The sequence below is a fragment of the Astatotilapia calliptera genome, chromosome 15, assembly GCF_900246225.1.
Source record: "Astatotilapia calliptera chromosome 15, fAstCal1.2, whole genome shotgun sequence".
Classification (NCBI taxonomy): domain Eukaryota; kingdom Metazoa; phylum Chordata; class Actinopteri; order Cichliformes; family Cichlidae; genus Astatotilapia; species Astatotilapia calliptera.
The window spans coordinates 7518180-7533348 of NC_039316.1; the positions used below are offsets into that span (position 1 = coordinate 7518180).

General features: G+C 40.1%; 1 protein-coding gene across 1 annotated transcript; it reads left to right on the plus strand.

Annotated features, from left to right (window-relative positions):
* The first annotated feature begins 220 nt into the window (after positions 1-220).
* On the plus strand, positions 221-15108 carry chrna2b (cholinergic receptor, nicotinic, alpha 2b (neuronal)). Its single transcript, XM_026194355.1, has 6 exons — positions 221-978; positions 5909-6060; positions 7260-7304; positions 7501-7610; positions 8776-9943; positions 13025-15108. The coding sequence occupies exons 1-6, from the start codon at positions 912-914 to the stop codon at positions 13148-13150; spliced, it is 1668 nt and encodes a 555-aa protein (XP_026050140.1). The 5' UTR covers positions 221-911; the 3' UTR covers positions 13151-15108.
* The last annotated feature ends 61 nt before the right edge of the window (positions 15109-15169 follow it).

A 15169-nucleotide genomic window follows, 5' to 3' on the forward strand; every position in this document is an offset into this window, starting at 1 on the left:
TCCAAATATATTGTTGTGCCGTGTTCAGCTTCACGTCACTCGTCACTCATTCTTTGGATCTTTCAAAGAATAATTACTGTATTAAAGTCGAGGCTCATAACTTTTTTAAATGCATTTTTAACTTGGTTTCTTGAATAGCTGGTCAGCATTTAAACACACGGGTTCTGTGTATGTGTGTCTCTTAAACACACACACACACACACGGAGAGAGGGAGAGAGAGCGAGTCGCTTTAGGTGCCAAATAAAGAGGCAAATGCTCAGACGTGCCCTGCATCTCCTCCTGTTATTTCGGCAACCTTACATATTACACTTATTACACTGTCCAGCTGCCAGTCATGGAAAACTACTACTTTGAATTTTAAAACAGAACACACTCACAGGATTGGACGCATTGGACGCCAAATTCTTGGCACCCTGCGTAACAGGCGCATTTGTTTGGATTCTCTCTACGCAGAAGAAAATCCGACTACTTTCCGTGAATTGATTTCCTGAAAACAGATTTATAGAGCTACTTTTATGAGCTGGTATGAGCAATTACAGCAAAGCTGGGACACACAGTGTTATAGTGCCGCTCCCTGATTCAGCACCCAGTGATGGATAGCGCTCATTGCGCGGAAACTGATGGCACGGTACTCGCTCTCCTCCGGTCCAAACAGCGCTGACAGTGAGCAGAGACGGAGACTTATCTATGCTGAGATCTAAAGTAAGTCAGTCAGAGCGCTGTCACTGTCATTCCCCGCCTACAGACTTGAAAGCGGTTATCGTGACAGTAGCTGTGATGTGGTCCTGACGTGCTTCTCAGCTGCGAAGATGACAGATGTTGCTCACACTTTTCCACATAGCGTTTCGACAGTGGACGGAAGCTGCTCCGTGCTTTCTTGTGAAGTTTTCTTTGCTGTCAAGAGGACGAAATGGGATCCAACCACCTGTTCTCCGCCGGGACGGCTTTTATTTGGGCGCTACTCTTGAGTCCGGCCGGTAAGTACTTTTACAACTATGTTTTCTAGTGGGCTAATGTTAATGACAGCAATAATAGCAGGTGTGTTTGAACCATGGAGGTTCTGAGAGATGAGCAACTGAGCAAGTGCAAAGAAGTAAGTCACAGACTGGAAAAATATATTCTAACCTTACTGTTCAGTTATGCTCGGCACTTTTCAAAATTAAAGGTGATCGATGCATCCAAACAGGGATAGTATTGATGTCATTGCTAGTATCGGTATTGGATCGATACTAGCGCGATACGTTCGATAGTTTGTTTCCTTCCTTTAAGTTTAGTGTGTAGCCCACTGAATTGTGTTAAATAAATTATTTATCTGTTTTTTATGGAAAAATATACCTCAAACATGCATTATAAAAAAGGAGAAAAAAGGCAGTTTATAAATAAATACCTTTCTATGTTAAAAGTATTTGTATCAGTATCTGCAATATTAACCCAGTATTTGCTTGGTATCAGAAATTTGCAGTCTCACACATGACTACTTAAAAGGCTCACGGTCCTATTTTCACATTTAGCTGGATGTCTGTTTCATGCATTGGGAACTACCTCTTCATTTAACACATTCACCTCCAGAGAAGCAGCTATTTAGCTTATGAGAAAATAAGTTGTTGTTAGAAAGATAAATAGAAGAAATGTAAGAGATGAATGAAGGCATTTGCTTCTTTCTGTACAAAAGCAGTACAGCGGACAACATAACAGTGTGAAAAATGAGCCACACAAATTGGTGCAACAACTGATAGTCATGCTGCTACATTTTCAGAGGAAGTTAATCTTGTTTCAAAAAAGCTACAAAGGGACCAGAGAAGGAAACATCTTTAAAGGAAGAAACTGAGAGACGACTGGAGCAGTCGATGCCAGATCGTGCCTCAATTTGTTGCTTTTGTTGTGAAATGATTTAAGCTACAATTTCTTACGGTCTAGTGCATACTTCTGTGGAAACAGGGTTTGATTCATTCAAGATTGACACTGAAGCCCAGTTAGCTACTCTGGAAGTCCAGTTTTGACATGGATGTCAGAATTTGCAATCACAAATTATCAGTTGCAGTCACAACTTATGTGCAGACAAAAAGCATTCCCATACAGAGATCGAGGATAAAATGAGTTCTTGTTGAAAAGGGTTTCAAAGCACCAAATATACTCTGTCTCTGTATGCTTCAGTTATCAAATGTGTAGGTAGACTACATAATCATATGCTTATTGGTATGACATAGATAGATTTCAGCTTTCTGACTTAAACCCTGCAGTTTTTCATACACACACAAAGAAAAGATCTGCAGCATTCTTTTAGTAAAATTTTTACTGTAATTATTTGACAGCCCAATTTCATGAAAAGCACCTCTGGCCAGAGAAGCTGCTGACTCGATGATCCAAACTGGTCAGTGTTTTAAACACCTTGCCAAGTGACTTGGCTAAGGTCCAAATATACTGGGCCCACTGTGCCGGATGTTGAAGGTGTCGCCTCATTTCAACTCTCCCCTGGCACGAGGTTTGATATGTGGTACCCAAGAGGCTTTTTTCCAGCGCCACATCTGGTCTTTCCCAGATGCACGGACAGATGAATACGCACTGCCCCGACTGTCAAGATAGCAGATAGGAATTCTCTAGTGCCTGCTTGTTTGCCAGATTGAAATTAGTTCATGATAACAAGACATGAGCCCAGGTGTACCTTAGGCAAATTGAAAGTGAATTCACATATTGATTACCACCTCTAATGTATATTTTCTACAAACTACTGCATCAACGAGAAGAAGGACCTTGCCAAATTTTGCATCCTTTGCAGCCTTTTGTTGGTAAAGCCAAACCAAACCAAGCCATTCAGTTAGCACAGGCAATAAATCTCACTGAAGCAGTTTTGCATGCTTTGCTTGGATTAGCTCTGTGCAACATGTAAGTCCATCAAGTGGTCATCGTCTAGTGGCCTGTCCTACAGTTACAGGTTGTAAATACATGGTAATTCTGTCAACAGAGCCACAACTCACCCATAGACAGATAGTGATGTGTCCTTGGCTAAGCAATCATGACTGCTGCCAGATGAAGGTGGTCCAAGGTTTCATTTGAAGGTCCCTTGATGGTAGCACACTTGAGTGCACCCTATTATAACCTATGCTAACAAACAGAGCTCCAGAAACATTGGTGTATTAGTGACATGTAGATGTAATCACATCTTAATTGAGTTTTTTATTTTATTTTATTTTGATACAATTAATTTTTTTCTGCTTTGATTAATTGATCAATAAGGCAATATATCAGTAAACAAAAATGCCACATCATTAAATATTTTGACATTATTGAACACACACGCATTTTCTTTGTTACTGAATTCTAAATGAGAACCATACAAAAACCATCTAAAAGTTATAATCTGCCATTCTGTAAAGACTTTATAGTGGGTAGTTTAGCATGAACAAAACAATATATTTTTAAGCCGTTAGTTGGCATTATTGGACCGAATGAGTGCAGCTACATCGCAAACATTAAAGTGACAGTTTAAGAGGTGCATTGTGCCAGTACCTAGGCAGGTAGATGTACAGTAATAGCAAATATAAAACACACTCAATACAAGTTAGATGCAAGATGCATCAGAAAGCCAGTATTATTGACAAATATTAGCTATTTGCAGATTTTGCAGATTTATTAGTATTGACATTTACACAGGCTGATAAGTTTAATTTTAATAAGTAGAGGTGAGAGAAGCAACTTCGAACTATATTGTGAGTGTTGATGTTGAATACTTTGTCCACCAGAGGGCGCTCTACAACTTCCCTGTTAGCAACACGTTTGGCATGCCATAAACACAACAACCAGCTGATCCGAGCGCAGTCACACGAATCGTAAATGACTAAATAAACAACCACACATAATAAATATAAGGGAACTTTAACTGCACGGTGGTGCGGTGGTTAGCAAGGTTGCCTCAAAGCAGAAAGGGTCTGAGTTCAAATCAACCAACTGGCCCTGATTAAAGGGGTTGTGTCTGTGTGGGTTCTCTCCAGTTTTGTCGCACAGTCCAAAGACATGCAATTAGTGTAGATTGATGATTCTAAATTACCCATAGGTGTGAATGTAAGTGAGACTGGTTGTCTGTCTGTCTCTCTGTATTAGCCCTGCATTAGACTGGTGACCTGTCCAGGATGTACCGTGCCTCTCACACTATGACAGCTGGGATGGGCTCCAGCCACTGCTACCTTTCTAAAAGAAAGAAATTTGTGTTTTTCAAAAATAACCAAATATTGGTGTCGATATGAGTCTTAGGCTACGTTCACACTGCAGGCAAAAGCACATAAAATCCGACTTTTTTGACCCTATGCGACCCATATCCGATCATGGTATGACAGTGTGAAAAGCACAAATCCGATATTTTCAAATCCGACCTGGGTCACTTTCGCATGTGGTACTGAATCCGATACATATCTGATGTTTTAGAAAGCGACTGCTGTTTGAATGGTCATGTCGCATTAAATCCGCCTTTTACGTCACTGACACAAGACAGACGCCAATTATCAGCGCCGGAGAAGACAAACGAGAAAGCATGGCGGCCATCGTTAAAGCACGGGCTCTCTTTTTTCTCAGTGTCATTTTTTCTCTAATTAATTTATCAAAATTCTGTTGGTTACGACTGTGCAGAAATTGATAGACTGCTGCAACAACACCTACTAGCTCTGTAGCCGCTGTTTTTACTTCCGTAAACAGAGCACGTTGTGTGTGATGTCTTCTTTTGCGCATGCGGGCCGCTTTGAGGGCCGTGAACTGTTCACACTAACGCGTTTGCTGTCACATGTTATTTGTAGAGTGAACAACCAGACAAAAAAAAATCGGATTTGATGCCTAATCTATATATATGCCTAATCTCCCAGCATCAGTATGTGAAAAAAAAATTAGACAAATATACCCAACCGTTAGCCTCCACTCCAAATCAGAAGCATCAGTTAATTGTTTCATGCATCAGACGTAACACAGAGTGACAGACAGCTCAACAATAAACACCCTTCACTGGTGAGAAATTAGCTCACCTCCACTTAACAGTAGCGAGTAATGATGTGTGTAATTGACTCTGACTACACTGATGAAGGTGGAAGCAGTAATCCCCAAGGGACGGGATTCCTGTCTATTTCCATGCTTTTCATTCTGCAGAAACAATACGGTGACTCAGTCCCAGCTTGTACACAAATCTGACTAGAGTGCATATTCAGAATCAATTTAATCAAGCCGCCTCTCACTGCGAGGCCTTACATACATAATAATAAGACTTTAGAGATTGTATAGCTGAAATGGTATTACTGTCGAGGGGAGGAGAGACGCTTCCTTTGTCTCCACCTTCTCAGCTTGAGAGATTCTAGCAGGCAGCCCTCAAGGGGAGCCGAGATCAAGAGATCAAAAGATTTGCTAAGATGTGAAAAGTCGATAAGACTTTACAAAGAAAAGTCTTAGATGTTTAGAGTAGGCTTCTGTGATGAAGCACGACATGTTCGCAGTTCTCTCTTGCTCCCAAAAGCAACCCAGATGCCAGCCAGATTTACTAGTATTTGTTAAGTGAAGATTAGGAGAGACACAGATGACAGAACATGGATGTGATCCCAACATATACCATTCAGCTTCCGCTTCTTTCATCCCGTTTCAGTCTTAGAATGCCATACCATTAAATATTCACCAATAATATTAATGCATTAAAAAAGTGCAAATGCATTTAGTGTCAAGATACAGGCGAGTTCTTTATCACATACACCTGTAGTTTTAACAGCCCCATGTTAGCTTATTTAAATATTAACAAACTCTATGATGCAGATCCAAGAGAGATGAATAAATTTATTAACGAACAAGAGAATAGAAATATTACAAATTCCTAAATTACCCACTTCACTTATTGCATTTGTCTTTTATAAATGGCTAACTACACCAGTAATGTATCCACAGCCCTCTGTGACGAGAAGACCCACTCACATGCTGAAGATGACCTTTTCAAGACCCTGTTCGCTGGGTACAACAAGTGGTCGAGACCTGTGCCAAACATCTCCGACGTCGTCATTGTCAAGTTTGGACTCTCCATAGCCCAGCTTATTGATGTGGTGAGTGTTTGCCTTGCGTTTGCCACAAAGAGCTGGTGATGTGACATATGATGATGATCCAGGGCTCAAGTGCCAGTGTCCTGCAGGTTTTGGATCTCACCCTGATTAAACACATCTGAATCAAATGATTAGTTCATTACCAGGCCTCTGGAGAACTTCAAGACATGTTGAGGAGGTGGCCCTTTAAATCAGCTGTGTTGGATCAAGGACACATCTAAAACCAGCAGGACACCGGCACTCGAGGCCTGGAGTTGCCTACCCCTGCTCTAGTGTCATTCAGAAAAAATAAATGATTGTTCGATTCCATTCCATTCAATTAGATTTATACAGCACCAAATCGCAACAACAGTTGCCTCAAGGCGCTTTATATTGTAAGGTAGACCCTACAATAATACATACAGAGAAAAACCCAACAATCATGTGACCCCTATGAGCAAGCACTTTGGCGACAGTGGGAAGGAAAAACTCCCTTTTAACAGGAAGAAACCTCCAGCAGAACCAGGCTCAGGGAGGGGCGGCCAAAGACATGCTGTGGAAGAGAGAGTTAGAGATTAATAACAAGTATGCAGAGGGGTCCAGTGATTGAGAAAGGTGACTGAAGAAGTAACACTCAATGCATCATGGGAATCCCCCAGCAGCCTACGCCTATTGCAGCATAACTAAGGGAGGATTCAGGCTCAACTGATTCAGCCCCAAATATGCTTTAGCAAAAAGGAAAGTTTGAAGCCTTATCTTAAAAGTAGAGATAGTGTCTGTCTCTCAAATCCAAACTGGAAGCTGGTTCCACAGAAGAGGGGCCTGAAAACTGAAGGCTCTCCCTCCCATCCTACTTTTAAATACTCAAGGAACAACAACAACAATGTTCAGATGTCTTCATCACCAAAACCCTCATGATCGGTGATGATAGGGTTATGATATTTCTGTGCATTGACTAAATACAGTGATGCCTGTACAGCATATACTCAAACTTTGGTTTCAAGGTCAGTATAGGCCTGTTCATGGGTACACTACATCCCACAGCTATGAAGGAAGCTGTGTATATGATTTCCATAAAGTCATTAAAGTAGCAGAAAGTTATATTTGAGTTTTCCTTTGACAAAACACCAAGAAACACAGACATATTTCTCTGGTCTGAACCCCCGGTTGACAACTTTAACAATATTTCCATCATTCTCGCTCTCTATCTGTCTGTCTTTCAGGATGAAAAGAACCAAATGATGACAACCAACGTGTGGCTTAAACAGGTTAGGAAATCTAGTGTCAGTGTTGATTTATTATTTAGATTTTATTTTATTTTTTTTATATTCAGGAGGGGATATGCTGACATGAAATGTTAGGAATGCAAAAAAGCATTTGCATTGTTGAAGTGAACGACTCATATGATGAATACAAATGGGGCCACGGCCCTCCAGACTGATTCGTGTTGTTTGTGTCTCGCAGGAGTGGAATGACTACAAGCTTCGCTGGAGACCGTCTGACTATGACAACGTGACATCCATAAGAGTGCCGTCAGAGCTCATATGGGTACCAGATATCGTCCTCTATAACAAGTGAGTCTGAGATAAAATGTAATGGTTACTGCATTTCTTTTCTTGATTATCTAATTAACTCTTTATTAAACACTCAGGCCTACAGTAAAGCTCAGTTGTGCAAATGAGCGTATGAGAGTAAAATAACTATAATTGTTCAAGAAACGAATATCTGACATTCAGTTAAACAGCTTTACTCTGATATTTGTTGCATTTTTTTTTAGCAAACTCACTAAACGCATTAATCTTTTATTCGGATTAATATACTGTCAAACAATTGATTCTGAGTCTATTCAGTTCTGAACTACATAACCAATCACAGTTATTTCTCTCTACCGTACTGAGACGCTGCTGAACACTTCAAGGTTTGCCAAAATGCTTCAGAGGATTGTAATGGCAGATTTAGGGCTGTCTAACAGCTATGCTCTTATTGTAGCATGACAAAGGAGTCCAAACTCACGCCTCTTGCCTTAACAGTATGTGTAAGAAGATGGCACCATCTAGTGGTCTGTGAAAACAATGGTTTGCTCCGCTTTCTCATGTTTCTTCCAGTCCTGATTGGGTGGCTGGTTTTATTTGTACCTTCTGAGATATGTGCGGTATAGTTTACACGCTGATGTAAACACAGCTCTTTATTATCTGTTTCATTTAGCAAAATGAAAAAGATACTCCATTTTAAATTTTGCACGTCTGTTAGTAAAAATTGGTGGAGTGCATTTCGTTTCATCGAACTGAAGGCAGCCTTTACATGTCTATCGCTCCAGTGGGAAACTGATTGCAAAAACCACTTTTGAGAAACCTCTCCCGTCACCTAAATTCACCTCCTGGAGATTAAACCGAGCACGCTGATGATAGGTTTCTGCTCCAGCGCGCTCGTGTAATCACAGTCCGTATGTGAAATTAAAAGAGGTGAGACTGATTAAATGATAAGGACGTATGATTACGTCTTCTGCTGAAGCTAGTGTTGCCATTAAAGTGGTGAATGGAGGGGAGATAGCAGACAGTTTTTCACTACATAGTTTCCAAAATGAAAAAAAAAAAAAGGAAATAAAATCTCAGGAAAGAAGAAGGGGAATAGAACTGATCACAGTGAAGGTTATGATTTCTTATCTGATGTAGCCTTCACTCTAAGATGAGGTCTTTTGTGTGTTTCCATGACTTATATGACAAACTTCTCCTTCTGCAGTGCTGATGGCGAATTTGCTGTGACCCACATGACAAAAGCTCACCTATTCTACACGGGCAAAATTCGCTGGGTGCCTCCTGCTATTTACAAGAGCTCTTGCAGCATTGATGTCACCTTCTTCCCCTTCGATCAACAAAACTGTAAAATGAAATTTGGCTCCTGGACTTACGACAAAGCCAAAATTGACTTGGAGCAGATTGAAAATACTGTGGATCTCAGCAACTACTGGGAGAGCGGCGAATGGGCCATCATCAATGCCGTGGGAACGTATAATACAAAGAAATATGACTGCTGCCATGAGATTTACCCAGACATCACCTACTTCTTCATCATCCGACGTCTTCCCTTATTTTACACAATCAACCTCATCATCCCCTGTCTGCTTATCTCATGCCTCACGGTTTTGGTTTTCTATCTACCGTCAGACTGCGGTGAGAAGATCACCCTGTGTATCTCCGTGTTGTTATCCCTCACTGTCTTCCTGCTACTCATCACAGAGATCATACCGTCCACATCCCTCGTTATCCCTCTCATCGGCGAGTATCTCCTCTTCACCATGATTTTTGTCACCCTGTCCATCGTTATCACTGTCTTTGTCCTCAACGTCCACCACCGCTCTCCCAGCACTCACAAGATGCCCCACTGGGTTCACTCTGTGTTCCTGGACTTGATTCCACGTTGGTTGTTCATGAGACGGCCCGCACCGGATGGCCGCCGTCGCAGGCTGCTGCTCCTTCAACAGGAAGCGGTGGCAGAGCGGCGCCAGCTCCGAATAGCCGGGTATAAATCGGGCAACTGTATTAGCACCTCAGCTAACTGGTTAAGAGATGGGACCACATTGGAAGACCCCGAGAGAAGCTGTTATGAGGACTTGGAGCTGGGAACACTGACATCCTATTTCTCCTTCCGTCCTCCTTCTCCCAGACCTCCAGGGTCAACTCCTCCACCACAACAAAAAACCCCACAGAACAGCCAGAGCCGACAAGAGGTGGTGGCAGGGGGGAACAGGCACTTAACTGGAACCAGAGGTAATTCCACTCCTCGGCCGGCTAAAGTTGACAATAAAGTGTCACAGTCAGCTTTCCTGCTTTCACCAAGTGTCATGCGTGCATTAGAAGGGGTGCACTACATTGCAGACCACCTGAGGGCTGAGGATGCTGACTTCAGTGTGAGTATCAAGGAAATAATGCATCTAATATAAAAGCAGAATGGCATTTTGTTCATTTGTATTACTGATGGTATTCCAATTTACATTTATCTCAGTTTTGATACAAAATCATACTCTGGGCATGTTGATTAGATAATACCTGTGCAAGGCGCAATCACAATTCCTACTATTCTATATAAATTAAAAATCATACGTGAGTTAAATTTGGCTGCCATACACTTGTTTGAAATGCACCCTGGAAATTTTGTCCTGACCGCCTGCTGTTCAGTGAGTGCTGAATATTGTTCGTGTGTAAAAAATAGGCTCCATCTTGAATTTCATTTTAGGAAAGAGAAAGAAGTTGCATGGAACTGAGTTTAGTAAGCAGGGTGGTTAGTGAGCAGTGTTAGGGCATGGCCTGTCGATGGTACATGCAACAATTCACAATCCTGTGAATGTTGAAAAATGGCAAACCAGGATTTAGAGTGCACCCGTGACCTTATGGACTTTATGGCCATCCTTCAGGATTCTTTCACTGAACAATGCTGCTTAGTTTCCGGGCCATAGCTGGAGACCCAGCTCTTAATATCAGCGATAGTCCTTTGCATGTTTGTTAAATTGGTTTGATACAGATGTTTCCATTTGCTCTGTACAGAAGTTCACTTTTTACATAAATAAATGCATTTATATAAATACGTAACTGTACATAGTTCTATTTCAAACGCAATTTCTTTTAATACTAAGGCCTGCAATACCTTCACAGCCCACAGGGGGACCCATCCTACACTTTTGGAGTCACTGCAGTAGAGCCTGTAGCTGAAGATAAAACTGAATGACTCACAAACAAGCAGCTACTGAAGGTGGCTGCAGTATTTATTTTATTTATTAACCTTTATTTAACCAGGAAGATCCCATTGAGATTAAAAACCTCTCTTTCAAGGGAGACCTGGCCAAGATAGGCAGCAGCAGATGTCTCACAGTTACAGAAATTACTCAAACACAGGCAGCAACAACACACATGCAACAATAAGTGAAAGAATACAAATAAAAGAAAATAAAATTCAATAAAATTCAAATAAAAATAAAAAAGTCAGTTAAAATGACAATCAGTCTAATTGAAACAGTTGCATGTTATGGACTTGGCCTCAAGGATTCGTAGTTTAGATTTAAAAGCACTTAATGAAATGAATTCAGTCATTTTCCATTCCTTCTGCAGTTTGTTCCAAGCCGAGGGTGCTAAATGGACAAAAGCTCTTTTACAAAGTTCAGTTCGGGCAAATGGAACAGAAAGCAACAAGTAGCCATGCGGACGAAGAGAATACCGACCAGCATGTTTCATTAGAAGCAGGGAACATATATAAGAAGGCAGCAACCCAAGTATCGCCTTATATATAAAACTGTATAAATGAGAGTTCCTCCGACTTACCAAAGCAGGCCATCCTACCTGAGAGTTTAACTCACAGTGGTGAGTCAGAAATTTACGGTTAGTGATGAACCTCAGAGAAGCATGATACACAGAATCAACCATTCGAAGACATTGAGCAGAAGCATTCATATATAGAATATCACCATAATCCAGCACAGGCAAGAATATTGCAGCAACGAGCCGCTTCTTTGTATTAAAAGAGAAACACAACTTATTTTGAAAATAAAATCTCAGTTTTAACTTCAGGTTTTTCACAAGATTCAGTAGAGGCCTAACAGAGAGTCTCCAGATGAGAATCATCCAAGAATGAAAATAATCTTTATATTTTTAATTATGAGTTTGTCCATTTATTTTTGAGCCACTGCAACTGGGGTACTGTGAATAAAAATGTAGATAATTCCTAAAAGGTTAGGGCAATACTTTTGTAAAACCCCATAAGTTAAAGTGTGCACCTTGATCTCATCTTGATTCTTTGATTTAAAATCCACTGAGATGGTTTGCAAAAGCAAAGCTGCATTTGTGTCGTCCGACCTAACTGTATACTGATACCCAGAACATGTAAAAAAAAAAAAAATTCTTAAGCTCTCAGTTTACCATGACACCTGACAATAAGAACCAAAATAAGCAGTATATACTGAAGTTTGATAACTCAGTCTTTTAGTGTCTCAGTCCATAGTCTCTCAGTAAGACTTTGTCCTGCCAAAACAACTTGAACATCTTCCCTTTGGTTGTTAAAAAATATTATTCAGATTTTTATCAATATTGCGCCTCTTACTGCATTTGAAAAACCAGACAGGAGGGCAGAAAGCCTGCAGAGTATTCATGGACAAAATAGCAAGCATAAGAAATTTAGCATACTCTTTCTTATCCTTCAAACCTATCCCAGCTAGTATAGTGCAAGAGGCGGGGCACACCTTGGATATGTCACCATCTGACACAGGGATAAGATCGCACTTCTGGGCAAATTTGAATAATAGAGTGAACATAATCCCACTTACTGCATATCTTTGGACTGTGGGAGGCAACTGGAGTACCCGGAGAGAACCCACACAAACACAGCAGAGCATGCAAACTCCACACAGAAGGCCCTCAGCCTCAATCAGAATCAGAATACTTTATTGATCCCTAGGGGAAATTATTATTTCAAACTCAGGATCTTCTTGCTGTGAGGCACCATTCTGCCCTAGAAAAGTAACTTTTAAATAAAAAAAAATACAACTTTTCTTTTTATTGTCATATATAGGAAGTTACTGAAGAGGTATAAAAACTGGCTTTGGCAGCTGAGTGACTGAAGAGAGCTTTTCTGGAGACAGATATTAAACTTCAAGGGCAGATACATGGAGCAGTAATGCATGGAGCTAAATCCCATTATATGCCTAACATCACACTGAAATTACTGTTGGGAGCAGCTAAGAAAGAACTGTTTAAAAGTTTGATTGGTTACAGACAGGTTGTAGCAAATCGCATTGACTGAAGAAAATAGAAGGAACAGGTCAGCAAAAGTGTGCAGAAATGTGCATGAATATATGACATAGCTTGTGTGATGAGTAGTTTTTCTTATGAACCATATTTTTCATAGCAAACAATACCACCCATGATGTGAATTATTATTTAAATTCATGATATTATTTCTGTTCTTGTTCTCCCCACCTTCTCTGTTACTTCTTTCTGCACAGGTGAAAGAGGACTGGAAGTATGTTGCTATGGTGATTGACCGTATCTTCCTGTGGATGTTCATTATTGTCTGCCTGCTTGGGACAATTGGTCTGTTCTTGCCACCATGGCTAGCCGGCATGATTTAAGGCTTCCGGGAAAGGGTTGAATTCACAGTCACCTCCTCTTGAAAGATACTTTAAAGTGTAGCTGAACTCTTCTTCAAGTCGGGTAATCTGACTCAACTTTGTGTAACTCGGTGCAACCCAGGTGTCCTCAAAAGGCCGTTGTGCTCTTTACATGTCACCAAATATAACTTATGAATAGTGGAGACAACTCTGCTATTTTCAGATTCTTATTCCCAGTTGGATAAAAATCAACTACAATCTACATTTTTAAGGGAAGATCAGACTCAGTAACCTACTGTTAGCTATAAAGTCTTGGCTCAAGTTTCATCTCAGATGCACTTTGTCAGCCTCAGGTTTACTCCTTCAGCATCATCTGTAACATTTCTCAGGTTGTTTTTGACCTGAATGCAAACATTTGCATGTTAACATTCACTAAAGTTAACATGGCTGTTGAAAACTGTGCTAATGTTGGTATTTTAATGTGCAAATGTTAATCACTTTTTAGCATGTTAGCATAACATGCTAGTTAAATATATAGTGCCAAAGGCTGTCTTAGTAGGGTGTCACAGTGATCATATTTTTCTTTCCTATAGTTTCAGGGATTGCAGCTTAAAACTCAACAACTTAATAACATTGCATTCACTGATAGCAGGGGGATCAGTGAAAGCTGTTTGTCATCTTACTGTCTTAGCAGAAGTCAAACTCTGAATCAAACTCAGTTTATCATCCCAATGTTAGCTTGTTGTAAAAGGCTCAAGGATGGAGATTAAAACATTAAGAAAACAAGCTTGTTTTAAATTCGTCTTATTTTCATGCTCTTTACTTCATGGTTATCTGTCTGTCTTTTTGTCTGACCATTGATATGTCCAGAAAATGCATCAGCAAACATTAGCAATACAAGAGTGTGGACTGCTAAACCACATGTACAAATTCACCTTCCTGACCTTAACGCCACTGAAGGCTGTCACCTGTAAACTAAGTACTAGAGCCTATTCTACATTTGAGTTGTATTTTAACAATATTTGTCATGAATCTGTTCTCTTTGATTCTAAGCAAAGTTTTCTTTCACCACATATTCTGGATGGTGGTGAATAATCCTTCAAGAAATGGGCATTCAAATGTGATATACTCCTCAGTGCATCCCTAGTCTGATTTTAGCAGGGGTAACTGGACTGGCTGCTCCAAAGGGGATCTTGGACAAATGACTAAATATAATCATTTTCCATTTAATTTGCCACCATTGGTCAGTAGTGATGCTCAAAACTGCTTCATGAAGTTTTGAATTCATTTGCTACTTTTTAAGGTTTCCAGTCATGAACTGAAAAATGAAGAACTTAGTCTGCGTTGCAAGATTTATTATCATCCACTGGAGCCAACAAATGCATGTAAATTTATCACAATCCGTTCAAGGTGCCATGATACTGGTAAACCAGTGAACGTTTAAAAAAATAGGGAGAATTAAATATGTAAACAATGCCATCTGGGTTGCTTTTTATCAGATTAGAAGTTGTTGATGACACTGTTCTCTTTGTGTATGGTGGGATGAACACCCATTATTATAGACTATGTTGGATACACGTTGGGGTGATTTGGTTTAGACAAAAAATGCATCAGCACAGGTTTTTTCCTTCTGGCGATGCTGCAACAATTGTAGTATTTTTGATTGAGCGTACTATACAATAAAAACCCATGAAACAAATTTGAAAATTTGTCTGCATGCTGTTTACTGACCTTTGAAAAAAAAAACAATTTCTTATACAGTATTTTTTGTATTCTTTTATAAAAGAACTGACTCTGAAACTACACTTAATGATCATCAGTAAACACTTGAAATATATGTAAATGTTCCTATCTCCTTGTGCTTTAAGATGACCTCATTATGTAGATAATTATACAGTGGTATTTAGAAGTTTACATACAGTCATCATGGGCATGAATTTCAAGGTAATGCTGGCTTCTAATGATTTTTTTTTTTTTAATTGTTCTTCTTCCGGGATGGGTGGGGGGGTTATACAGCATACATCTTTCATGACTTTAAAA

Bases quoted from the DNA above. Each gene is read 5' to 3' on its own strand.
- chrna2b (XM_026194355.1), top strand. From the start codon at position 912: ATGGGATCCAACCACCTGTTCTCCGCCGGGACGGCTTTTATTTGGGCG. The intron at 979-5,908 runs GTAAGTACTTTT...ATGTATCCACAG, and splicing joins GCTACTCTTGAGTCCGGCCG to CCCTCTGTGACGAGAAGACC. The intron at 7,305-7,500 runs GTTAGGAAATCT...TGTGTCTCGCAG, and splicing joins CCAACGTGTGGCTTAAACAG to GAGTGGAATGACTACAAGCT.